Source organism: Meriones unguiculatus, chromosome X (genome assembly GCF_030254825.1).
Source record: "Meriones unguiculatus strain TT.TT164.6M chromosome X, Bangor_MerUng_6.1, whole genome shotgun sequence".
Lineage (NCBI taxonomy): Eukaryota > Metazoa > Chordata > Mammalia > Rodentia > Muridae > Meriones > Meriones unguiculatus.
The window spans coordinates 89177342-89203627 of NC_083369.1; the positions used below are offsets into that span (position 1 = coordinate 89177342).

At 37.2% G+C, this 26286-nt stretch overlaps 1 protein-coding gene across 3 annotated transcripts in view; it reads right to left on the bottom strand.

The window, feature by feature from the left end:
* The window catches only part of Smarca1 (SWI/SNF related, matrix associated, actin dependent regulator of chromatin, subfamily a, member 1), an 86565-nt gene that overhangs the window by 13430 nt on the left and 46849 nt on the right, over positions 1-26286 (bottom strand). For all 3 annotated transcript variants that reach the window (XM_060374487.1, XM_060374486.1, XM_060374488.1), the window contains 6 exons: positions 21833-21943; positions 21458-21571; positions 8439-8561; positions 5833-5965; positions 2659-2777; positions 2335-2547 (listed from right to left, as the gene is read on the bottom strand). In XM_060374487.1, the coding sequence (XP_060230470.1) occupies positions 2335-2547; positions 2659-2777; positions 5833-5965; positions 8439-8561; positions 21458-21571; positions 21833-21943 (813 nt within the window). The remainder of the gene's footprint in view (positions 1-2334; positions 2548-2658; positions 2778-5832; positions 5966-8438; positions 8562-21457; positions 21572-21832; positions 21944-26286) is intronic.

The following is a 26286-nucleotide window of genomic DNA, read 5'->3' on the forward strand; positions in this document are numbered from 1 at the left end:
ACTTAAATATTATGCTGCAATATTCAACTGAAATAGTGTTCCAACTGGACTAAGTCCTTACAGAACCTGGATTGAGTGAAAGCATTTGCTAACTCTCCCAAAATTAAGTCATCCAAAAATCTGATGGGTACATGGTAAGGATATGATCCATGCACACTCTCTAAGTGTGTGTTAAAGGTTGGGCAAATAGTATTCAAAAGCCTCTTCCAAAATAATGCCATCAACAGAACAGCTCATATTTTCCTTTTTATTCATCAGTGTGAGCTGAAGAGATAAAATGAATCAAAAAAAAATATGAAGCACTTTTCCATACCCTAAAGAACTTTAGAAAATAAAATATTTATGAGAACAACTTAAGCTATGGATGCTATTTTACAACTAGCCACAAAAGCACTGCTTGGATTGTTAGGTTTGAGTTCTTTTTAGTTTTAGCCTATATAGATCCATTTTTGTTTTAATGGCCTTGGCTCATGAATGAATTTCAATGACAACATTGAAAGTGGTTTCACACGATGCTGAGCATGGCAGAAACTCTATAGTCCCAAAATTTGTGAGGATAATGCAGGAAGATTTTGAACTCAAGGACAGCCTGAGCTACATAGCAAGTTCCAAGCCAGCCTGAGCTACATAGTAAGAACCTTGCCGATAAAGTGATTAATATTAATAAACTACAACTTTTTGAGTGTGATCATTAACAATGCTGTTATATAGCACTAGGTTTTAGTAAGAGCCAAATTCATGTTGGAAAGCAATAGAGGGAATTTCAGAGGATAAAAATAAGATATCCTTTACTAAACTATATATTTTTGTAATGTTCTTATGAAGACTCAATTTGGGCTGCAATCTCTTTTCAATGAAAACAAATTTTAAGTTACCTGAACATTCTCAAATGTCAGCTGGTTAGTTACAAAAAGGAAAGTGTACCATCAAGTGGTGATTCGTGAGAACTATAGCATAAACCAACTGACCAAACTTAGCATCACAAGTAGTGTGACAACCTGACACAACATTGCTGGTGATGCCCTGCAAAAAGAGACTCACAGTATCAATACTGAACCATTTTTGCCCAAAACAGTAAACCTAAATTAACCAATGAACAAATTCTGAGGGAGAGTGTGGATCACTCTACAGGATAACTAGCCCTGCACCTCTTAAAATAGTGACATTTATGTTTATGTATGTGTCTATATACATAAAGCAATAATAATTGAAGAAAAGTGGGTCATTAATTTGAGAAGGATTAAGGGAAATATGGAAGGAGTTGGAGGAAGGGCACATAGGAGATGAAGAAACCTGGAGAGAGGAATGGTTTGATTTTCATTTAAAAAGTTCCACTCTCATGAAAATCAAAACACTATGATTTACAAGAGACTAAAAAGAGCAAATACTCAAGAACAATCTGTGAATTTGCCAGATTATTTTAAAAAGAAGTTATAAGACCTTTGGAGAACTGCCAGAAAAGTCTGTTAATGGGATTTTGTGTTACTGAACCAATGTTAATATTTTCATGTAGGGTTGTAGTTTTTACGTAGATAGATATACTTATTCCTAGGGGATATATATTAATTATTTTATTATTCATTTTAAAGGTTTATAATTATTTGTATTTATCTGTGTGTCTATGTCACATTTGTGTGAGTGCCTGCAGAGTCCAGAAGAGGTCTTTCAAAAACCTGGAGCTGGTGATACAGGTGGTTTTGAGCTACTTCGGACTGAACTCAGGTCCTCTGACAGAGCAGCAAGTACTCTTAGCCAAGGAGTCATCTTTTCAGCCATCCTCATTTTTTTCCCATGAGGAAGGAGTGCATGTGTGTGTGCATCTGTATATACATGTGTGTGTGTGTGCACTGTTTATATGTATGTATGCATGTGTGTTTGTGCATGGATTTTTTTGTTTGCATGTGAGTGGGCCCAATGTTCATGCATTTGCAGTAGAAGCCTGAGGATGATGTTAGGAATCCTCCTATATACAGAAGTATCTATACCGTAGATTCTACAATGAGCAATTACATTGTCTGCAACTTACATTAAAATGATTCATAAATGCATATACATACATAAATATCTCACATAAACAAATATTTACTAATATAAAATGCAGATGCATTTCTGAATATAGATGTTTTGATATTTCTGAACATATTCACATTATATATAGATTACACACACACACATATATATAGTCTGTGTATGTATAGTATATAACTGTATATTGAAAGAGATGGGAAAGAAAACTAATGTAGCAAAATGTTAACAATTGGAGGAGCAAAATGAAGGGGAAGATTTGAAATGTGTACTCTTCCAAAATAAGCAAGTAACATAAGGAATACATACCATGGCAGTTCTGGACTTGATAAACCAGTCAAATCTAAACTGGGGAGCATTCCGTACGCATTGTCTTAATTCTTCATACACATTTTCTCTGTCAAAGCCCATTTTGTGTAACATACAGATCAAGAATCTGTCTTCTTCTTCAGTATAATTCTTTCCTTTGCTGGTTCCATACTGAATACGCAATTGATGAAATGGAGCCTTGTATCTTGCAATCTGAATGTTTTAACAAAATTGCACTTTTAACAGAATGTGTAATAACAAGTCAAAACTAATCACTATAGCAAATAAAATGATATACTAATAAATTGAAATAGAATATACTACTTTGGCATCCAGTGCTTTCTTAATACTGATCCTTCGCTGAATTCTTGCTTCTCCACGTTCAATTTGAGCCATTATTTTCTCAATGTCCTGTAATTCATTGCAGCGTTCCCAAAATACAGCTGAAAATAGGAAGTTATTACTTTAAATTACTACCATTTGATCAAATGAATTCAAGGAATTATAAGATGAAGATTTAACATATAGCAGACATAGTGTCATCTCTGTGTATATAACATGCTCAATTATTTTTTTTTTTTTGTTTTTTTTGTTTTTTTAAGGGTGGAAACACAGTTGTATTTTTTTTAGGTGACAGAGTCACATTTCATCACTGTCAATAATTATTTTCTTTTTTTAAAAAGTAAAAGACTACTTTAAAAACAAAACCAGAAAAAACGAGGGCACGTATGACATGAAAGAAGAAAAGAGACTGAAGGAGGTTGCCAGAGGTTGGGGACAAGAGGCGGGAAGACTGAGGGAGGAGAGTGTACTAAAACTCACTTCGTTCAAAAATGTTTTAATCTAATGTCTCTTGAATTATCGTTTTACCCAAATATGATGCAAAAGAAGTCAAATGCATAAAGTGAAACACAAGTGTGATGCATGTAAATTTAAAGATAGCTTTCTATTAAACAAAACTGAAAATAAACTCATTAAAAGATCATTTACTTTTTTTCCCTATGAAGTGGCAATTTTTATAGAAACTGTTGGTTATGTCTACAAACATTCACTAATCTTATGCTTCCAATCACCTATAGTTTCTTGAAAGACAAGGGATTTTAACTGGAAACATACAGAAGAATATTCAAATACCTGGGTCACCCAATCAAATTTTTGCAGATTAGCCAAATAACCTGCTGTATTAATATATCACAACTAATGACTTCAATGAAAGGTCTTCTAATGACATTATCTATGATTCAAAATTCTTTATTTTTAGAACATATCAAGAACTGTATGTTAGCACTTTATCATTTGTGTAAGCACTTATGTTCATTTATGTATTTTCCTACTTACTCATTCAACACACACACATGCACGCATATACACACACATGCACACACATGTAACTTCTTATGTTAAGATATGATATACTCCTGAGCATCCAATAGTGTGAATTCTTTTCCTACAAATCAAATAAGCCTTGTCAATTGTTCCCACCCGCTGACATAGCTTCCAATGTGATGAACAATAATTAATTAATCCTTCCATCTTCTTGCATTCTGAGGCAAATTCTTCAGAAAGACTGGTAGTGTATGTAGAGCCAGTGTAGGACACTTCTCTGGACTTAAAAGGTCCTGGGCTTTCTCCAAAGAACATCAGAAAAGAAGAAAGAAAATTCTTCAGAAAAATCTAACTGGACATGTCTTTCACACTCATTTCATGGCACTTGGTTTAGTGATAAATTCAAGGAAACATCTGACAGAAAGCCTTTTTGTCATTGTCATTTTGTTTTTTGTGGTGTTGGGAAGCAGACCTAGGACCTTTAGTTTTACCACTGAACTAAAACCCTAGCTCACTGTATCTTTCTTTTCTTTCGTTTTTCTTCCTCTTCATCTTTCTTTCTTTCCTCCCTTCTTTATTTCAGGGCTTTGAGTGGAACATGGGGACCTAGCCATAGTGCCTTAATCTTTACATATTTGAAACATGATCTCCCCAGGCTAGCCTCAAACATGCTACACAGACTAGGCTGCCCTCAAACACCAGCATCTCCTACTGCAGACTCCAAATGCTGCAATGGCAAGCATGCATCACCATGCTTGGCTACCTGGTATCTTTTCGAAACAATGTTATAACTTGCAACTTGACCACACCAATGTCATGTCCCTCTATGTACATGCTGTTTACATGGTTTTCACTCACCTTTCATAAAAATTTTTATCTCTCATCTATTGTTCCCCCAAAGCCCTTAAGTTATGTTTTCAACCCTATAATAAATAGATGTGGCATGCTAGTGTTCAAGGAAAAAGAAGTTTATGAATTCCATGTTATATGAAATTTTGTCTAGACAAAATTAACTTCTAAATTCCCTTTAGATTTCCAGAAGAAAAAAACAGTAGGTGCTCTGTAATTACAACTGTTTCTCATCAAGCACTAACTAGTACTCTAGATAAATTAAAAGTTACATCTTTGATTTATTTATGAGTTCCATAATCTGGTTTTTTGTTTGTTTTTTGTTCTTGTTTTGCTAATAAACACAGAATTTCAATAGTTACCTCAAATAGCTGGGGCTGGCAAAGAAACCATACAACTGCTTTTGAACATGGCTTCTTTTGGAAAATGCTCTCAATTTAAATGCTTGATATTCAGACTAAATTTGAAAGGTCAGCCTATTTGAAATTTAACTACACATAGAAAACAGGTAGATTAACCTATTTTAATAAGATTTCTTTTCAGAAGCCTGAAAGTTTAGATATGCTCTGACACAGGAATTAATATTAACTCCACATGATTCTCTGCAGTTATTCTGATTCTGATTGAGGCTAAAGACACAGCTGAGTAGAAGAGGGAAATGACTCAAGGACCACTGAACAGATTAAGCCAAGAAATCTTTTTAGATCTATTCTAAATTGCCTTAAGTTAATAAGGCCCTTCACTACCTGACTGAATCCCTTGAGGGCAGTTGAGTCTCTAAATGGGCCTGATAAGGACTCTCTACTGCAAAGATGACCTACAATGACTATTTCAAACCATTAAACCAGAAGCCTCAAGACGAAACCTTTAAAAGACCAAATCAAAGAATTGAGAGAATAGAAAACTCATGCAGTAGCCCCTTTAGTTTATGCAGAGTTATCTTAGCTGTCTCCCAGGGACAGCTGTGTAGAAATATAATTATCTCTTATATCTTAACCTATATCTCATTCACAAAAGTTTTAACATCTCTGAACAAAGATACAACTAAATTAAACAGGGGCTGGAGAGATGGATCAGTGGTTAACACCACTTGCTTCCAGAGGACCAAAGTTTGGTTCTAGGTGCCCACATCAGACAGCTCACAACCACCTGTAATTCGAGCTCCAGAGCATCTGCTGCCTTTTGTTCTCCATGGGCACCTGCACATACATAGCATACATTCACATGGACCAACACACACACACACACACACACACACACACACGTAAAAATAAATAAATCTTTTTAAAGGACATGCATACATGTTTCAAATGACATACAAACCTGAATACTCCATGACCTCCTCAGGGGATTTGCCCTCTACTTCTCGAGCTATATTATCAATGTCATCTCTCCCATACTTCTCATTGGCTTTAATAAACTGGTTAAAATCTCGCTTAGTCCAGTTTGTGAAGCCCTATGAATAAAAATTTAAACATCATCTGTAGATGTTAAATTAATAAATTTAGTTATTATCCTACTTGTATCTGTACAATGATGCATTAAAAGCCCTTGAAAATATCTAACATGTACCCTTTTATAAAGCTCATTTCTTTAATGTAGAATCAAAAGTTGTGTTTGAGTTGTTACAGAAATAATTACTTTTCTATTTTAAAGAAAATGTACTTTTCAACTACTTTAAGTTGATTTATAATTCTAAGACATTGCATAGTCTTAATTCCATGTTTTCCAGATGCCTCCAACATTAAAATATAATTCTAATGTAAATTCTTATGTTTTGATATCTCAGTGTTTCAATGACTTTTCCCACAGTTCAGTTCTCATATAAATTAAAAGAGAGAGAGATGTGAATCACCTCCCCTTGGGAGGTGCAGCCTTGCCAAGACACACAGGAAGATAATGCAGCCAGTCCTGATGAGATCTGATAGGCTAGGGTCAGATGGAAGGAGAGGAGGACCACTCCTATAAGGGGACTAAGGGAGGAGCATAGGAGGAGAAGAGGGAGGGAGGGTGGAATAGGGAGGAAAGCAGAGAGGGGGCTAAAGTAGGGATACCAAGTAAATAAATTGTAATAATTAATAATAAGTAATAAAAAAGGGAGAGATGTATTGAATTGAAATAACCCTGAAAAAATACAAAAAGAATGCTAGAAAATCTTTGTAGTTCTTTAGATCATTCTAAACTACAATGAATAAATAATTTCTGTTCAAATAATTTCTGTTCAAAATTATATTTATAGGGCCCAAAAAGATGGAACAGCAGTTGAAACTACTAGCCATACAAGCCTGATAACCTGAGCTCAATCCCAGGATCCCACTGTGGAAACTGATTCTCAAAAGGTGTCATGACTTCTCCATACATACCTCAATATGCTCGTGCCTCTTCTAATAATAGTAAATAAAGTTATTTTTAAAGATTATATTCATAAATAGAATTTCTATAAATATAACATTACTCAGGTATCTGACCTTTTTTAGTAAAATATGTAACAACCAGTGTTTTAAGTCACTTTGCAATTTTCATTCCATCAATGGTGATGTGGCTCAGTTGGCAGAGACACTGTCTAGCAGGGGTAAAGCCCTGAATTCAATGCCCAGTAGCACATATAACAGACACGGTGGCAAGAGATGAAGGCAGGAAGATAAAGCTCATCCTCAGCTACAGAGTTAATTCAAGGCCATCATGGGAAACATGAAATAGTAAAAAAGAAAAATTAAGCACTTATAATTTGTAGCATCAAAAGGATGGCTAAAATTCAACTCTGAAGTAAAAACTTGACTATGCTTCTAATTATAAAGTCAATTATCTCAACTGAGATTACATATTTACATCATACTATACATTCAGAATATATTAGAATCAGTCAAAAGGCCACAACATTATTTTTGTCTTCAGGAAGTAATTTTTGAAATTAAAATAAAAGCAAACATTAATATTTAAATGTTTGTTTGGTGGTAGTTCTTAAAACCCTGCCAGCTGCAATTAACTTTCAAGCTAAATTTGGTAACTTCCAAGCATTTGTTCAAAAACTAATGAAAGTATTTTGTAAAAATTCATTCAATAAAACTATATGCATTAAAAGAAAAAGGTCCATATCAACATATGAATACAAAAACTCTTATTTTACTTTTAATTAACACGTATTCCCGATGCACAGTGTGATATTGTAAAGCACATTCCACAACTAGCATACACATCATTTGAAGCATTACGTCTTCTTTTATGTGGGAAATACTCCAAACTATCATTTTCAATTACAGCGGAACTTCCCTACTACTGTACCTTGCACATTGTTCCAAAGATTGTTGAAGAAATAAATTTACCTGGCTGAGGCAGTGTCATAAATTCACATTCTTTTTATCTTGTCAGAGCACATTTTAGAAGTGTGATACAAAACTTATTAAAGCAACAATGACTTGAAAGCCTTACGGTGGAAACCTTCCCTATTTAATGTTAGTTTTTAATTACACAGTGATGACATTAAAATGCATCAAGTATTTCTCATTATTATATTCAAGCTCTTTCTTGAGAACTCTTCTTTCAAAAGGAATTTTTCATAAACAAGAAAAATGGTGTGGTAGAGTTTCAGAGATCAAGTCAAAGAAATTCAATTTTCAGGTATATGTTGGAAATTATTATTTATCAAATTTCAAATCTGAACTGACTGACCTTATTATAATTGATAAAAAAGTATGTCTTATTTTTAGTAACTGACACTTTTATTTTCCATGTATATGTTCACCCAATATTTCCAAGAAAGCATGTTCTACAAATGGAATTTTCTAAACATTAAAGATATATGGTCAAAATATATGTTTATGGGTATGTCTGATCAGGATAACTGGACCTATAGAGTAAAAAGCAGGTGATATTTATACTTATTTCCTATAGGTTGGCTAGAAGTAGTTCAGTCACTTAAAATGGTTTACTTGTGTGAGAAGTTTATCCTTCTCTTCAGTCTCTTGTGGTGAAAGAGGTTCAGCTCCATCAATCTTTTCTTGCTCTTCTCTTTGAGCTATAGCTGGATTGGGGATCTCGGGGTTCCTTGGGACCTAAGATCAAGAGAGAAACAAATAAACCTAATAAGAAAAATTAATTAGGCAGAGCACACATGCACATATTAATCTAGAGAGTTATTTTAATGGTAAACAGTGGAACCTCAGAAGCAGTTGGCACACGGTCCTCTCAACATTTCTACTACTATGGTTTTACCCTAATAAAAACCATTCTTATACTGCATAGTATAATATTTTAGGATTTCAGTACATTGGTAAATGAATGCCACCTTGCAGACTAATTATCATTATGCTGCGTAACAAAATGAATCCTTATAATATGGCCTTGTGTAGAATATATGCACATTTTGGTATTTACTGAGTCTATGAAGCCTCCTGGTAGTATACATCAGCACTGCACCTAAAGAAGATTTCCAATGTTCTGGTTTTCTTAAGTCATGAAAACCATAGAGTGATTTTATTCCCTTCTAATGGTTGTAAAAATAGAGTATTTAGACTAAGACAGGTAGTCTAGAGAGAATGGCAATATAAAGAAGGATACATGGCAATGGAAAACTTAAAACGTGTATGCAGAGGGAGTGTATGGTAGAGCACACCAACAGCTGTAGTAGAACCATTACTCACAGGAAAAAACTTGTGCACTGGCAGTGACCAACGGAGATTATACTAGTGTTCTTCAAAGTACAGAACTGCAAAAACACTGACAACTGAGAAGAAAACATGAATTGGAACTACTGGGGACAGAAACTGAGATTTCTGAGGAAACCGGCAGTCATAGGTATCTTGAAATGGTAGCTTGGAAGCCCTCACTGCATCATGGTGTGCACACAGTGGTTCAGCAGCACTAGACAGCATTCATTCTATGGAAGAACAAATCTGCTTTCCAGCCTTTACATTTCTTATCATTACTATAAACATCTGCAGCCATGACACAGCTTGGTGATTTAAGAGAGCAGATATGGAACTAGTGTAGAACATTTTATAGCATTCCAAATGAAAATTAAAAGCTTGGCATTAACTGTTTCACCATTTGGAATGCATGCGTAATATAACTGACTCATTCGAAATAGACATACCACTATAAAGTTATAAGGTATATTAAAGGACATTTTTCTTATTGTTATATTTTATAGCATTTAAAACTGTATCATTAATGGTAAGCATTTTAAAAGTGTAATATCCAATAGTTATTCAGGTAAAAACTGTGAATTCTCTCTTTCCCCTCAGATAAATAAATAAATGAAAAGGAGCTATGTCCTATGAGCTAGTGAAAAAGAAAAGCATTATTGCCTAGGAGTTCAACAAGATTTTATAGAAATATGGATTGCTAAATTAAACGTGGCAGCACAGAAAATGAGAGCAGTCACCTGAAATCAACTCCCCATAGTTTAACAGGCAGCCCACAATGATACATTACCAAAGCTCACAAAGTATGTGGAACTTTATCCATTTGTCAAATGTTTATATTTGTCCCTAAAGAAATCTTTTGGGGGGCTAGACATTGGAATGGCCTAAAGCTTTCTGCAACTTTAAATATGGAAAAGTACTTTTACTCATGCTCTTAGATAGACTAAAATGTCCAGGTAACCTGAGCTTTTTTATTCTTCAGATAAAATTTCAATTGTCACCCTCTTCCAGTGATAAGACTTTGGTGAACAAGTATATTACATATCAACTCCTTTAATTTTAGAGAGAAATAAAGCCTTCGAAGATGTCTTACTTAGAGCCAGGTCAAAGCTTAGATGGCAAAGAATTGACACTGTCAGCCACAAAGCGATAACAGTAAAGAAAACAAATGTTTCTCCCAGCCCCAAATCTTACTGGCCATACTACTGTTGTGGCCTTGGTGTACCAAATGAAGGAGGGATAAGTAGAAAATAAAAATGATAATAACTAATAATAAGCAGGCTCTCACAACATCTATTAACAGCTGTTTCAAAACTAGTGAGCCGATACTAAGTGTGGTAGTTCACAGCTTTAATTCCCAAGACTCAGAGAAGCTCACAGATCCAGAGAGGTTGAGGCTAGTCTGATTTACATAGATAGTTCCAGACCACCTAGCATTGCATAGTGACACCCTGTCTCAAAACAAAAACATAAACTACTGAGCCCCTTACTAGCACTTTTCTCAATCACTGCAGGCTAATATTTTGGAGACTCGAATTAGATAAATCATCACCATTAGCTACAGTGCACCAGCTATGGACAATACCAATTTTCTCTTATCCCACAGTCTAACCTGTGGTTATGTACCATATGTGGCCAAGGGGAGCTATGAATGCAGCCTAACACAAAACAGTGAACTTATTTAAAATACAAGATTGTTTTTTTTTTAATAACTCAATTGTATGTGTCTTGAGAGTGAACTTTGTAGATGACAGGACCATGCTTCAACGGCAAAGACTGGACATCCCTGACTGATTATTAATGTAAACATCAAAAGAGGGATGAGTTCCAGTTTTTGAGAACCTGTATGTAAAAAACATCAGGTAAATTTGCAGGCAAATGGTAGGAGGTAGAAAAGATCGTTCTGAGTGAGGTATCCCAGAAGCAAAAAGACACACATGGTATATACTCCCTTATTTAGACTTATAAGATATGATAAACATAATGAAATATATACACCTAAAAAAGATAAACAAGAAAGAAGACCCGGGGGTAAGATGATCAATCCTCACTTAGAAAGACAAATGGGATGGTCATTGGATGTAGAAGAAAACAAGTAACAGGACAGGAGCCTATCACAGAGGGCCTCTGAAAGACTCTACCTAGCAGTGTATCAAAGCAGATATGGAGACTGATAACCAAACCTTCAACAGAGTGAAGGGAATCATATGAAAGAAGGGGAAGTTAATATGACACAGAGAGGATAGGAGCTCCACAAGGACCAAATACATCTGGGCACAGGGGTCTTATATGAGACTTTCTCCAACCAAGGACCATGTGTGGATATAACCTAGAACCTCTGCTCGGATGTAGCCCATGGTAGCTCAGTAACCAAGTGGGCTACCCTAGTAAGGGGAACAAGGACTATTTTTGACATGAACTCAATGGCAGGCTCTTTGAACTCCCCACCCCCAAGGGAGGAGCATCCCTGCTAGGCCACAGAGGAAGACTTTGCAACCAGTCCTGAAGATACCTGATAAAACAGGGTCAGATGAAAGGAGAGGAGGTCCTCCCCTATCAGTGGACTTGGAAAGGGGCAGGGAAGAGATGAGGGAGGGAGGGATTGAGAGGGAATGAGGGAGTGAGATATAGCATTAATAAAATGTAACTAATAATATAAATTAATTAATTAATTAATTAATTAATTAATAAAACATCAGGTAACTTTAAATCCATGATAGCAGCTTTGTTCACATAAAAAGAAATTATTGCTTCATTCATTCTGTAGCTCTTTTTTTGAGTCTTCTAGAGAAACAGGGTAGAGATCAATACTAAATAAATACTTCCTTTTAATTTTTGTTTACATTTATTTTGTGTGTGTTCATGAGCAGGTTAGTACATGCCACAGCATGTGTGTGGGTTTCAGAGGACAACTTGAGAGAGTCAACTCCAGGAAGTTGTACTCTGACTTCCTCCTATGTGGCATAGTATGTACAGGACTACACACACACATACAAACACACACACACACACACACACAAACACACATACATTTCAATCTGCAAAATGTAAATCTGATCATCCTTTATCACTTACAAGTCCTACAACATTAATAAAAGTTTTCTATACCTCAGTTCTTCATTTGTAAAATAAAGATGTAGTTCCTGTAATATTTATACAGAACTTGAAACATTATGAAACACCAAAAAAGCTTAGATCAGTATCATTTCACCCCCACCCACCCACACCTCTGCTTTAAAAGCATCTGAGTGGTTTCCTTTGTACTGGTTACATTTCAGCCTCATTGTGACATAACACATATCACCAACTCTCATCACACTCTATCTCTGGAAAAGTGCCTCCTTTTTCCCACCCCGAAACTCTGCTTGGCACAGGGAATATGGTGGCCTTAACTCTTCTCTCCAAAACTTTACAGGCCCAATTCCATCATCTTATAGGTCTCAGCTTGAGAGCAACTTCCCTAGGGAGCAATGCCTCCATCTTCCGCACCTCTTTCTATACCAATTATACTGCCTGGCAGTCACCCTTTGTTTGCACGAATAATACCCCTGCATTGTGGTGTGTCTGTGTGTGTGTGTGTGTGTGTGTGTGTGTGTTTATGTCTGTCTCTGGCATTGCAAGCCAAATTCTAAGTCTTGTCTTTTCATTTACTTTCTTATCATTGTTGCTGCTGGTATGATTTTATTGCTTTACTACACAGACATGATAGTATTGTGTTAAGCAGTGAATTTGTCTATCAGAATCAGATGGAATTTATTATTCTTTTCCTTTCAGTGTCCCTCAAGATGCCTACAAACAACTGTTTCCTTAGTTAAATAGTAATGATCTTCAGGAAGACTAGGAGTAAATCCTTCAGACGTATGGATTACCATGATTTTATTACCTATCACAAAAGATACTGTTGTACACCATGTGATCCCCTAAAGAGCACACTGAGTTGATGGAGTCAGACCCTTCTCCATCAGTTTGTAAATGTACTGCCCCACACAGGCAGATATCAACCTCATTAAAGTAGCAATAAATGGGCAGTGAACAAGAACAGACCTTTTCCAGGAGCATGTCTGTGACCCATCATGGGAGAAGTCCTACAGCTAAGTTTGTTTATCATTTTCTCCCAAGTGCTTATTACATCTCCTAACACAAAGAAGTGCTCAGTGAACATGTATTAAATGGAGTCAGCCCCTCTTACCACTCTCTAACGTTTTCTGTGAGGTGGGGGAAATTAAATAGTAAAGTACAAAAATGTGAACTCCATAACATCTTGCATCTTCCTACTCATGTTCTTCCTCTCTTCTTATACCTCCTTCTTCGTTTCTCTTACCCCTTGCAGCTGTCCATTCACTGCCCTGTCTTTTAAGGTTTCTTCCCTCCTCCATATACTTCCAGCTAGTCACCACCCAAACAATCATTCTGAGAACTCGCTCATAACCACAGAGTTACTGTACTAAAAGGCACTGTTTACATTCAAACTGAATCTGTGACCAGAATTTAGTGGGCACTGGAATTATCACTGGGGGGAAAAAAGGCACATTATCTCCGAAGAAGAAGCACAAATAGTTCAATCATCCAAGATGATTTTTAAATTTTTTTTAATTTATTAAAATTTATTCACTTTGTATCACAGCTGTAGGCACCTCCCTCATCCCCTCCCAATCCTGTCCTCCCTCCCTCTTCTCCTCTGATGCCTCTTCTAGACTCCACTAATAGGGGAGGATTTCCTCTCCTTCCATCTGACCCTAGCCTATCAGGTCTCATCAGGACTGCTTGCATTGTCTTCCTCTGTGGCCTAGCAAGGCTGCTCCTCCCTCAGGGGGAAGTGATCAAAGAGGCAGCCAATGAGTTCATATCAGAGAGACAGCCCCTGTTCTCCTTACTAAGGAGTCCATTTAGAGACCTGGCTGCCATGGGTTACATCTGTGCAGGGGTTCTAGGTTATCTCCATGAATGGTCCTTGGTTAGAATGTCAGTCTCAGAAAAGACCCTTGAGCCCAGATTTTCTGGTTCTGTGGCTTTCCTTGTGGAGCTCCAGTACCTTCCAAGTCTTTCTATCTCACCCTCCTTTCATAAGATTCAGTGCACTCTGCTCAAAGTTTGGCTATGAGTTTCAGCATCTGCTTTAATACCCTGCTAGGAAGAGTCTTTCAGAGACCTCTGTGTTAGGCTCCTGTCTTGTTCCTTGTTTCCAATTTTTATTTTTTAATTAATTAATTTTGTACTAATTACAATTTATTCATTTTGTATCCTAACTGTAGCTTCCTCTCCCTTCTGCTACCAATACAAAATCCCTCCCTCAGCTCCTTCAATGCCCCCCCCCAAGTCCACTGATAGGGGAGCACCTCCTCCCCTTCCCTCTGACGTTAACCTATCAGGTCTCATCAGGACTGGCTTCATAGTCTTCCTCTGGCCTAGCAAAGCTGCTCTCCACACAGGGAGAGGTGATCAAAGAGCCAGCCCATGAGTTCATGTCAGGGACAGTTCCTGTTCCCATTACTAGGAAACCCACTTGGAGACTGTGCTGCCATGGGCTACATCTGTGCAGGGTTTCTAGGTTATCTCTATGCATGATCCTTGGTTGGAGTACCAGTCTCAGAAAAGACCCTTGTGCCCAGAGTTTCTGGTTCTGTTGCTCTCCTTGTGGAGTTTCTTTCCCCTCCAGGTCTTTCTATCTCCCCCTTCATTCATAAGAATCCCTGCACTCTGCCCAAGGACTCTCAGTATCTGCTTCAATACCCTGGGTAGAGTCTTTCAGAGGCCCTCTGCAGTAGGTTCCTGTCCTGTTCCTTTTTTTCTCCCTCTTACTATGTCAGTTGAATTTACATTTCTGAGTATGAAGTGTCCTTCTCCATCCCTTTTGGTTAATTTTGGTTGAAAATCTATTTTAGTAGATATTAAAATGGCTACTCCTGCCTGCTTTTAGGGTCCACTTGCTTGGAAAACCGTCTTCCAGCCCTTTACTCTCAGGTAATGTCTATCTTTGTGACTTAGGTGTGTTTCTTGTATGCAACAGATTGTTGGGTCTTGTTTACCCATCCATTCTGTTAGTCTGTGTCTTTTCATTAGAGAATTTAGTCCACTGATGTTGAGAGATATTAATGACCAGTGGCTGTTAGATCCTTTGATATTGATGTTGGTTGTGGTAGTGTGTTAGCGTATTTGGCTACTTTTAGTTTTGCTGTAGTGAGGTTATTTATTTCCTGTGTTTTCCTGAATATAGATAGCTTTCTTGGGTTGTATTTTTCCTTCTAGTATCTTCTATAATGCTGGATTTGTGAGTAGGTATTGTTTAAATTTGGTTTTGTTTTTTAATATCTTGTTTTCTCCATCTATGGTGACTGAGAGTTTTCCTGGGTATAGTAGCCTGGGCTGACATCTGTGTTCTCTTAGGTTCTACATGATAATTGTCCAGGCCTTCTGGCTTTCATAGCCTCTATAGAAAACTCAGGTGTGATCCTCATGGGTTTGCCATTATATGTTACTTGGCCTTTTTTCCCTTGCAGCTTTTAACAATTTTTTTTCTTCTCTATACTTACTGTTTTGATTATTATGCGGTGGGAGGATTTTCTTTCCTGATATAGTTTATCAGGTGTTCTATTTGTCTCTTGTGTGCTTATAGTTCTCTCTTTTATATTGGGTAATTTTTCTTCTATGATTTTGTTGAAAATATTTTCTGGGCCTTGGAGACTGGAATCTACTTTTTCCTCTAATTCTATTGTTCTTAAGTATTGTCTTTCCATGTTGTCTTGGATATCTTGGATGGTTTATGTCAGGAATCTTTTAGATTTAACATTTTGTTGACAGTAGCATCAATTTCTTCCATTGTGTCTTCCATACATTAGATTCTGTCTCCCATCTCTTGTAGTCTGTTGGTTATGCTTACCTCTGTAGTTCTTGTTTTCTTCCCTAAGTTCTTTCTCTCTGTGATTTCCTCCATTTATGTTTTCTTTAATTTTTCTAATTCCTTTTTTTTTAATTTTATTTTTCTTTTTAGTTACATTTTGTTAACTCTGTGTCCCAGCTGTATCCCGCTCCCTCATTCCCTCCCCAACCCCACACTCCCTCCCTGGTCTCCTCCCTGTCCCTTTCCAAGTCCACTGATAGGGGAGGACCTCCTCCCCTTTCATTTGACCCTGTTTTATCAGGTATCTTCAGGGCTGGCTGCAAAGTCCTCCTCTGTGGTCTAACAGGACTGCTCCTCCCCTGGGGGGGGGGGTCAAAGAGCCTGCCCTTGAGATCCTGTTAGAAATAGTCCTTGTTCCCCTTACTTTGGAAAACTACTTGGTTACTGAGCTACCACAGGCCACATCCGAGCAGAAGTTCTAGGTTATATCCATAGATGGTCCTTGGTTGAGTGTTAGTCTCAGAAAAGACCCTGTGCCTGGATATATTTGGTCCTTGTAGAGCTCCTATCCTTTCCATATCATACTAACTTCCCTTCTTTCATATGATTCCCTGCACTCTGCAGAGGGTTTGGTTATGAGTATTAGTGTCTGCTTTGAAACACTGCTAGGTAGAGTCTTTCAGATCCCTTTTGTGGTAGACTCCTGTCATACGTTCAATGCACATCCCATTTGTCTTTCTAAATGAGGATTGATCATCTTCGCCTGTGTCCACTTTCTTGATTATCTTCTTTAGGTGTAATTTTTCTAATTCTATCTTCAGATCTTGAACCATGCTGTTGATTCCCTTCACCTGTCTGACTGAATTTTCCTTCAATTCCTTCACCTGTTTTTTGAATATTCCCTTGTTTGTTTTTTTTCTTTCAGTGATTTAATTATTTCCTTTCTGAAGGCCACAAACTGTTAGGCTGCATCTTTCTGTATTTTTTACAGATACTCTGTTTGACTTTATCTTCCTCGAATTCTTTATGGATGGCCAAATTGGTTTAAATTTATCATGCTCTATTTATTTTTTGAATTTTTATTTTTTATATATTACATTTTATTCACTTTGTATTCCATCTGTAGCCCCATCTCTCATTCCTTCCAAATCCTACCCTCCCTCCCTCCCTCATCTCATTTTATGCCCCTCTCCAAGTCCACAAATAGGGGAGGTCCTCCTCCCTTTCCCTCTAACCCTACCCTATCAGGTCTCATCAGGACTGACTACATTGTCCTCCTCTTTTGCTTGACAAGGCTGCTCCCCCCTTAGGGGAATGTGATCAAAGAGTGAGCCACTGAATTTATGTCAGAAACAGTCCCTGTTCCCATTGGTACCTCCTTGGAGACTGTGCTGCCATGTGATACATCAGAGCAGGAGTTCTAGGTTATATCCATGAATGGTCCCTGGTTGGAATATCAGTCTCAGAAAAGACCCCTGTGCTCAGACATTTTGGTTCTGTTGCCCTCCTTGTGGAGCTCCTGTCCCTTCCAGTTCTTACTATCTACCCCTTCTTTCATAAGATTCCCTGCACTCTGCCCAAAGTATGGTTGTGAGTCTCAGCATCTGTTTTGATACCCTGCCGGTGGAGTCTTTCACAGGCCCTCTTTGGTAGGCTCCTGTCCTGTTTCCTCTTTTCTCCTTCCAATGTCCATCCTATTTGTCTTTCTGAGTGAGGATTGATCATCTTACCCAGCATTCTCCTTATTGCTTAGCTTCTTTTGTTATATAGATTTTAGTATGTTTATCCTATATTATATGTCTAACCTCCTCTTATTAGTGAATATATACCATGTGTGTCTTTCTGCTTCTGGGATACCTTACTCTAGATGATCTTTTCTAGATCCCCACCATTTGCCTGCAAATTTCATGATATCCTTGTTTTTAATTGCTGAGTATCATTCCATTGTGTATATGTACCACAATTTCTGTATCCATTCCTCAGTTGAGGGACATCTGGGTTGTTGCCAGGTTCTGGCAATTACGAATAAAGCTCTATGAACATGGTTGAGCAAATATCCTTGTTGTGTACTTTGAGCATATTTTGGATATATGCCTAGGAGTGGTATAGCTGGATCTTGAGGAAGCACTATTCCTAACTGTCTGAGAAAGCACCAGATTGATTTCCAAAGTGGTTGTACAAGTTTACATCCCCACCAGGAATGGAGGGAGGGTTCCCCTTTCTCCACATCCTCTCCAACATGTATTGTCATGTTAGTTTTTGATCTTAACTATTCTTATGGTTGTAAGGTGATATCTCTCTTTATGAAAGGCCTTAATCTGTTTGACTTTACCGTCCTCTATTTCTTTAAGGATGAGAATAGTCTGTTTGACTTTATTCTGCTCTAATTGTTCATGCATTTTATTTGTTTCCTCCATTATCCTCTACATAAGCATAGATGTAAGGTCATCTTCTTGAATTTCACTTATGATATGGTGTCCAAGGCTACTTGCTCCTGGATACCAGGGAGCTGGAAATGCCATATTGCTTTGGCTTTTGTTGGTTGTGTTTTTATGCTGGCTTCTACCCATCTGGCTGTGTTAGTTGTTGACTGTTGGTTTCTGATGCCTGCTGGAATCCTGGGGTGAGGAGAATCCCCTTAACAGGAAGATGGTTGTTCTTGAAGGAGGCCTCCTCAGCTTTTTGGATATGGTCACCGATGTGTGGTGCTTCTCGGGAATTGCCACAGCTCACCTCAGGCATATGGACCTGTGGGCTAACTGTGGTCGTTGGTAATCAGGGAGCTCTCCTCTCAGCAGGAGAAACCCTAGAGACAGCTACCCTACTGCTGGGTTCCTTGCTCTGAATCTAGTGAGCTATTGCTGCTCTTACACTGTGTTTGCTGGGCGCAGCCCTCTTGAAAAACCAGGGAGTCCCTAGGTTTTGTCAGTTTGGCTAGGTAGACAGGTTGCACCTTGGAGCAGTGTCTGTGGCTGATCCTATGGATCCCAGGCTTCTGTAGGTCTGAGGTTGGAGTAATGTGCCCTATTACCCAAGCAGTAATCAATGGCAGGTAAGCTCTTCACTCATGCATGTGGCAGAAACCTGCGTGAGCCCAGAAACTCTTCCAGACCTGATGTTTCCCCCACAGTGGGGTTTCCTCCTGACAGGGAGACCCAGTCTGTGGTGTTTAGAGGTCCACAGTTCAGTCTGGGATGGTGAGTACAGCATGCAGATGCAGGGGAGTGGCTTCATGCTGGTGACTTTGTGCCTGGAGGAACCCAGGAACTTTTCCCCAGAACTTTTGGGGATAGTGGTTCGGCTGAGTGCCCTGAGGTTGGACCTGATGTTTCCTTCATCATGGGGTTTCCTCCTGACAGGGAAACCCAGTCTCTTTTGCCCTGGGACCCACAGTCTGTCTGGGATGGTGAGTCTGTCAAGCAGGCGGGTCTCTGGGCTGGTGGCCGTCCTCTTGCCAGATCCTGGGATCTTTTCCAGGGATTGTCTGGGTGACTTGAGGTCTGTCCTGATTGCTTCCTTCACCGTGGGGTTTTCTCTTGACTGGAAATCCCAGTCTCTGGTGTTGTAGGGCCTACAGTTCAGTCTGGGATGGTGATCAGAGCACCCAGGCCTGTGGCTCTGTGCTCGCAAAAGGGTGCCTGCCAGGAACAGGGAACTCTGCACGTGTTTAGCTGGGTGACCGGAGAATGCACCCAATTGCTTCCCACATCTAGGGTTTTTCTTTTACCTGGTAAACACAATCACTGGTGTTTTAAGACTCAGAGTTCTGTCTGTTTGTCACTGTGAAGTCACCTTTATCCTGCTTGTCAGACACAATGTTCTCTTGGCCAAGATGATGTATTTATTTTTTTATTGCTGCTACTTGACTGCCACTTAACCCACCTCCCAAATGACATGTTACACCACTAATAAACACAGTCCTTATTTAGGACTACAGAAGCAAATGGGGTTATATCACATGCAGAAGTAGCCGAGAATGTCTGGATAAAAAGAACACATTATTTAAACTTTAATAAGTGGGTTTGAGATAGCAGGACAAACTCATTAGCTATGTGACCTTGCACAAAGTAATTGAACTTTGCTGAATTTCAGTTTTCTCACCAACGGGAAGACCATCAAGCCTATATAATGAGATTGTAGGCTCACATGAAATATGTGTTAAATCATTGTGTAAATTATAAAATGGTGTGCGCACACACACACACACACACACACACACATATTAAACCTTCACACATTCAGAGCAAGGAAGACTTCTTTGTTCTGATTTAAATACAAGAATCCCCACTATAGGAAAAAACTGTAAACACTACAGAAGCCCACTCTAGTTCTGAAATACAAATTAATTATCTTAAATACATAGAGTTTCTCTAGGCAAATTACAGCTACTAATCCAAATAATTGATCATGTTTCCAACTCTAATAAAGGTGGATCCAAATAAATTTTGAAGCATAACTTCCAGTTCATAAAACAGAAATTTTCATAAGATTACAAATTCTGCTGATACTTTTAAATTTTTCTTTACATTTGTGATTCTCATACCTTTGGTCAACCATCTCCATTGACTAAGAAGTCTCTTCTCACATACAGAAACAACCTGTACTCATAATCGCTCAAGAATACAAATGTAGTATTACAACCACTAAATTTTAACATTTAACACTAACATTTGTATCTACATATATATGCAGAAAAGAATTTTGAATTCTAAAGATCATTTTATTTTTAAATTATATGACTCATATTCATGCATATTGTTATCTCTGAAATCGAAGTAGCCACTAACCATCAACAGGGCTTTTATTAAATTGTGAGCAATAAACACAAAAATACTGTTTCTTAGTTCTATTAAGGAAAATTATTTTAAAATCATATCATATATCAAAATTCATTTCCAACCACATACGTGCTCTTTCTACACATTCACTGACAATCCAAACACTAAATCTATTGAAATAACATTAGAGATGTTATAGTTGAAATACTAGAGACCAGTTGCTTTCATTGATGATCCTTTTGAGTGACTCAATAGTTTAATCATTACTACAAGTTTAAAACATTGCTACAGGCTATTAAATTCTTTAACATTAGAGTGCATAGTCTATTTTAACCAGTACTTGATGTTCTGTTGTATTTTAGGAACTATGATTTGGCAATAATATAAAAAAATCAGAATAACAAATGATATTATAAGAGAATTCTACAACAGCATGCAAAAGACCACTGAAACAAGAAGAGATGATTCAGTAGTTGAGAGAACTTGATGCTCTTCCAGATTCATTCCCCAGCACCCACACAATGGCTCACAAACACCTGTAACTTCAGTTCCACAGAATCAAAGACCCTCTTCTGGCCTGTGTGGGTACCAGGCACATATGTGTTGCAGACATAAATGATGGCAAAACATCCATAACAAATAAAATAAAATAATTTTTAAATATTATATCTCAGTTATTTGAAAATTACCTTATATCCTATAGTCTTCCGATAATAAAGAATTTCCTTTTCCAGGAGCTCAAACAAGCGTGGTGGGAAAAATTGAAAATCCTGAACATTTGGCTGTTTTGGAGGCCGAGGAGCCTGTGAGAGAAGAATACATTATTACATACATACATACTTGTTTTCATGAAGCATAAAGCTAATATAAGTAACTCTAGTGATTTTTTTTATATTTGGAAAAATAAATACAACAGAATCTATTCATATAGCTAACCTATGTTACGTTCTGGCTGTACTATTATATTTTAAGAACTATGATTTGGTAATAAACATCCGAATTACAAATCATGTTAAAAGAGAATTCTATAACAGCACATAAGAAGCAGTCCTGTACAGTTTTACCTTTGGTATCTTTGGCTCGCTGACTCGCAAAGCCTCTCTAAAGTAAGCATCCACTGCGTAGTTCGCTTTGCGTTCCCGTTTAGGAGGTTCAATCCATTCCACCATGCCAAGCTATACACAACAAGCAAGAACAAGAGGTTTAATTACTCCAAACTATTTCCTTAGCCCCACATGCAATAAGGCAGCAATTAGAGGCAATTAAAACCTGCTTCATAAATCCTAACTCTAACTGCAAAGTTCTACGACACTACTATAAATCAAGTTTAAGAGCAAAGACTTTTTTTTTCATCTTTGAAACTAATTTTAATTTTAATTATTCTTCCTTAATTGAAAATGATCTGCACAATCTTCTTAGTATCTTATACTAATTTAAGTAAATAAATAATGACCCTCACAAAAGGAAAAGAAGTATTGATTCTAGTAAAGTTAAACATACAATAGGTCAGAAAGGGAAATGGCAAGAAGAAGTATGACAGACACATACATCTCCTTCAAATCAAGAAAAATGTTCAAAGAGAACTTTCAAGAAAGGTAAGTTGTAGTGCAGTTGGGAAAAGTCACGGGAACCAGAAAGATTCAGATTTGAATCCGAATCCTAGTATTTCACTGGTCATATGCTTTTGAGGACTATTTCTGCTTTCCATAAAAAGAACATAATTAGTACTTACCTGTAGGATTAAGTATGACCACAAAGGATCTGGGAATCAAACTCAAAAGTACCGTGTATGAATAACTTGTGCAAGGCCCTGGGTAACTTATATCTGAAAACATTAGCTAACTGTCCAATAGTTATATATAAGGTAGTATTGCACATGGAAATTAGTATTATCATTGATTTGAAGCATTACAAAACTTACCCAACTATCGGCTAGGAAATGCATTTTAATAGTCAACAAACAGAACTGACAACACAAAGTTCTGGAGTCCAAGAAAAAGTTTTCTTACTCCTCTCTTTTTTTTCTCAATTTTACAGTGTTTAGCCTAGTGACTTTAAACAAAATGAGCCATAAGGGCCTTTAAAAGACCATTAATCTATCATTAATGGTCCTTATCTCTTATCTTAAGATTGATTTCAGTATGGCATCATAGGCAAAGAGTGGATGGCAGGCTCCATGTGACTCAGTGGTAGAACAATTGCTTAGCATGCACAAGGCCCTATATTCAATTCCCAAAACCACTTTAAAAAAACTATGAATAATAAACTAACATAATGAGGATGATTAGAGATCTCCAACTTCTTACAATGTTCAGAGTAGTGAATCCCATATTAATGCTGATAAATCAAAGTCTATACAATAGCAAAGAGCAGTTTTTTTTTTTTGTTGATTCAAAAGATTCAAATCAATGAGCAAAATTATAAGAAACAACACCATTATACAGTATAATTCAACATGGCTGGGGTTGTAGCTCAGTGGTAGACTGTTTGCCTGGAATACACAAGAGCAAGATGGCAAACAGTGAAAGGAGCTACCCTGAGACAGCTAGGATTCCCAGCACTTCAGAATGCAAACTCAAGCTGTCATCTGTTGAGGGAGCTGTAAATGATATTTTTTAAAATCACATTTATTTAGTTAGTTATTTAATTAGTTATTTCTGTCTGCACATGTGTGTATGTGTGCATGCATGTTCATGCCATGTCGCACCTGCGAAGATCAGAGAACAACTTTTAGGAGTCGGTTCTCTCCACCATACGGATTCCAAGGATTGAACTCAGGTTGTCAGGCTTTCACTGAGCCATCTTGCTCACCCTATAAAGTGAGATTTCTTAATTACAAGTTAGGTTAGAGTAAATGACTTTCAATGTCTTCAAACTCTAAGAAAATATAAGAAAGTATAATGTGGTGCTTTAATAAAATAAATATCCACATCTACGTCTAACGGTGTATGTCAGTGGTAGAGAACTTGCCTAGCATGTAAGAAGCCCAGGGTTCGATATCAAAGTAAGGAAAGAACAGTGGGAGAGAGGGAGGGAGGTAAGGAATAAGGTAAGAAGGGAGATTAATTGTGGTATTTTATAACAAATGAGTCAGTGTGTTAGGTGACAGTAATGGGAGGAAAGGATTCTATAAATAGCTCAGGAGATGCTAACAGAGGATTCCCCAGAGGAAGCTAGCTATCTAGGTTAGCCCAGTCAGTGAACTGGGGGTTTACATGAGAAACCTAGTCACAACCTATAAGGCAGACAGCTATCAAGGAAGACAACAGACAGAAACTTACATGTGCTCCAACATTAATGTGAACACACATACACACACATAAACAGTTGCAAAAAAAAAGATTTTATAAATAATGTATAATTTAATCTTTCTAAAATGAAGTAAAAATGTATACTTGAAACTAACTTTTCTAAGTAATGTATTTGGCCATGCAGTCTGCATTTGTGTGAAAGTCTAGATGTTGAAATTTTAAATAAGTGGTAAAAGGCCAATTTTTGAAGTTTCAAAAATAGAAAAAAAAATATGTTGAATTGGCTTGTTTTAGATGAAAGTATATTAATACTAATTATTCAACTTAATTTAACAAGGATTAATGTCAGCTACCATGATTTAATTTACTAGGCATGCTAGTAAAGTAATGTAAAGGATTCAACCAATCATCTGTGAAAATCTATCTTAACATATGATTTTAAAGCTTTATGAACAATATACCTTCAGATTTTCAATTCTCTTCAGAAACAATGTGAACCTAGTTTATGGTGCTATCTAGAAAACATGAATGAACAGAAATAAAATATAATCACAACTTAGAATACTCAAAAATCTGATTTTGGATATTACTGTTAATGTTAGACATTTGATTATAAAAATCACCATAACCATTAAAACATAACTTATCTGTAAATTATGATATTTTCTAAAAATCAAAACACAGAAAACACTATTATATTATACATACACAAGTATTTACTAATATTATTCTAGAACTGTGAATAGAGGTAGGGATGTAGTTCAGTAATATAGGATATGCTTAGCATGAGGGAGTCCCAGGGGAAAAAAAAAACAGATACTCTAATGATACTTAGGTTCTATTAATATTTTTCTACTTTATAAAACACTCTTAGTATCAATAACCCATAGAAATAATTGTAGAATAAATAAAATTCATATCATATAATTAGATCTAAAAAACATATTAGGCAGGCAATTTCCAGCCTATGCAGAAAGGTCATCACCTCCATCTAAGCAGGATAAGGTACAAAGCAGTCTGAGTTAAAATTGCAAATAAAACAGACAAATACAAGTCAAGAAACAAAACCTATCAGAGGCAAACAACATAAAGAAAGCATTGCCAGTGTAGTGGGTTCGATGCTATTTAAAATGGTTCAGCTTTCATTTGTCAATAAACCTAATATCTAAAACAGTTTTATTTTAATAAAATATCATTTCTATGAGTTCAAAGCTATGTTTTATGGAACAGTTTGAGCAACAACAATAATAAAGCTATCATAGGTAAAAAATAAAGAGACAGGGCTGGAGAGGTTCCTCAGCAGTTAAGAGCACTGGCTGCCCTTCCAGAAGTCCTGAGTTCAATTCCCACCAACCACACAGTGACTCCCAACCATCTATACTGGGATCTAATGCCTTCTTTGGCATGGAGGTGCATGCAGATAGAGTATTCTTACACATAAATTAAATAAATTCATTAAAACAATAGGCAATAGTCTATAGAGATATGAATAAACAAGGGCAGAAATAATTGACAGAGAAGGGGAGCTTATCATTACAGAAATTCCCAAGTAAGAAATATAGATGAAATAAGGAAATTATCCTTAAGCAAACAACATAACAATAATTTCCATTACAGATGCTATGATCATCGGGTACAAGCTTGAAAATATTCTTCCCAACATAGATACCAATTACAAAAGTAAAAATACTAAATTCATAAGAAAGAAACTAGGCATGTGCCATCACCATCTACTAAGTGAATAAGGTTAACATCATCCATAAAATGATTGGTTAATATCTCTGATGATGGGGCTTCAAGATGGCAACGAGCAGTGCGTGCCATATCTGAGAGGCAAAGGATCCAAAACTCAGAAACTGGTGACTGGAGAGGTGGCTGGAGCCAGAATATCAACTTTCAGGATTCCTGGGCTAGAGTGGACAGCCTGTGAGCTGGGATACATTGGAACCAACTCACCCATTGATGTCTCCAGGGTTTGAGAGTGAAGAACTTTCAACCCTCTGAGAAAGCAGAGGCAACGGCTGCCTCAAGAATGGGCCTCCCTGCCCAGTAGTCAAACAGCAAACACCACTGACTGATCTCCCACACATTCATTTGTCCAAGAGGGCCCAAATTAACAATAGAAAATCATGGGGCCCTACACCCCGAACCCCCATGCTTTCCTCATACACCTGCAAGTGAGTGTGCCTTCAAATGAGTTCATGAAGACCCTGTGGTCAGGGATCCCTCTACCTTAGCAGCCAGACATCTGATCCCTCTCAACCACA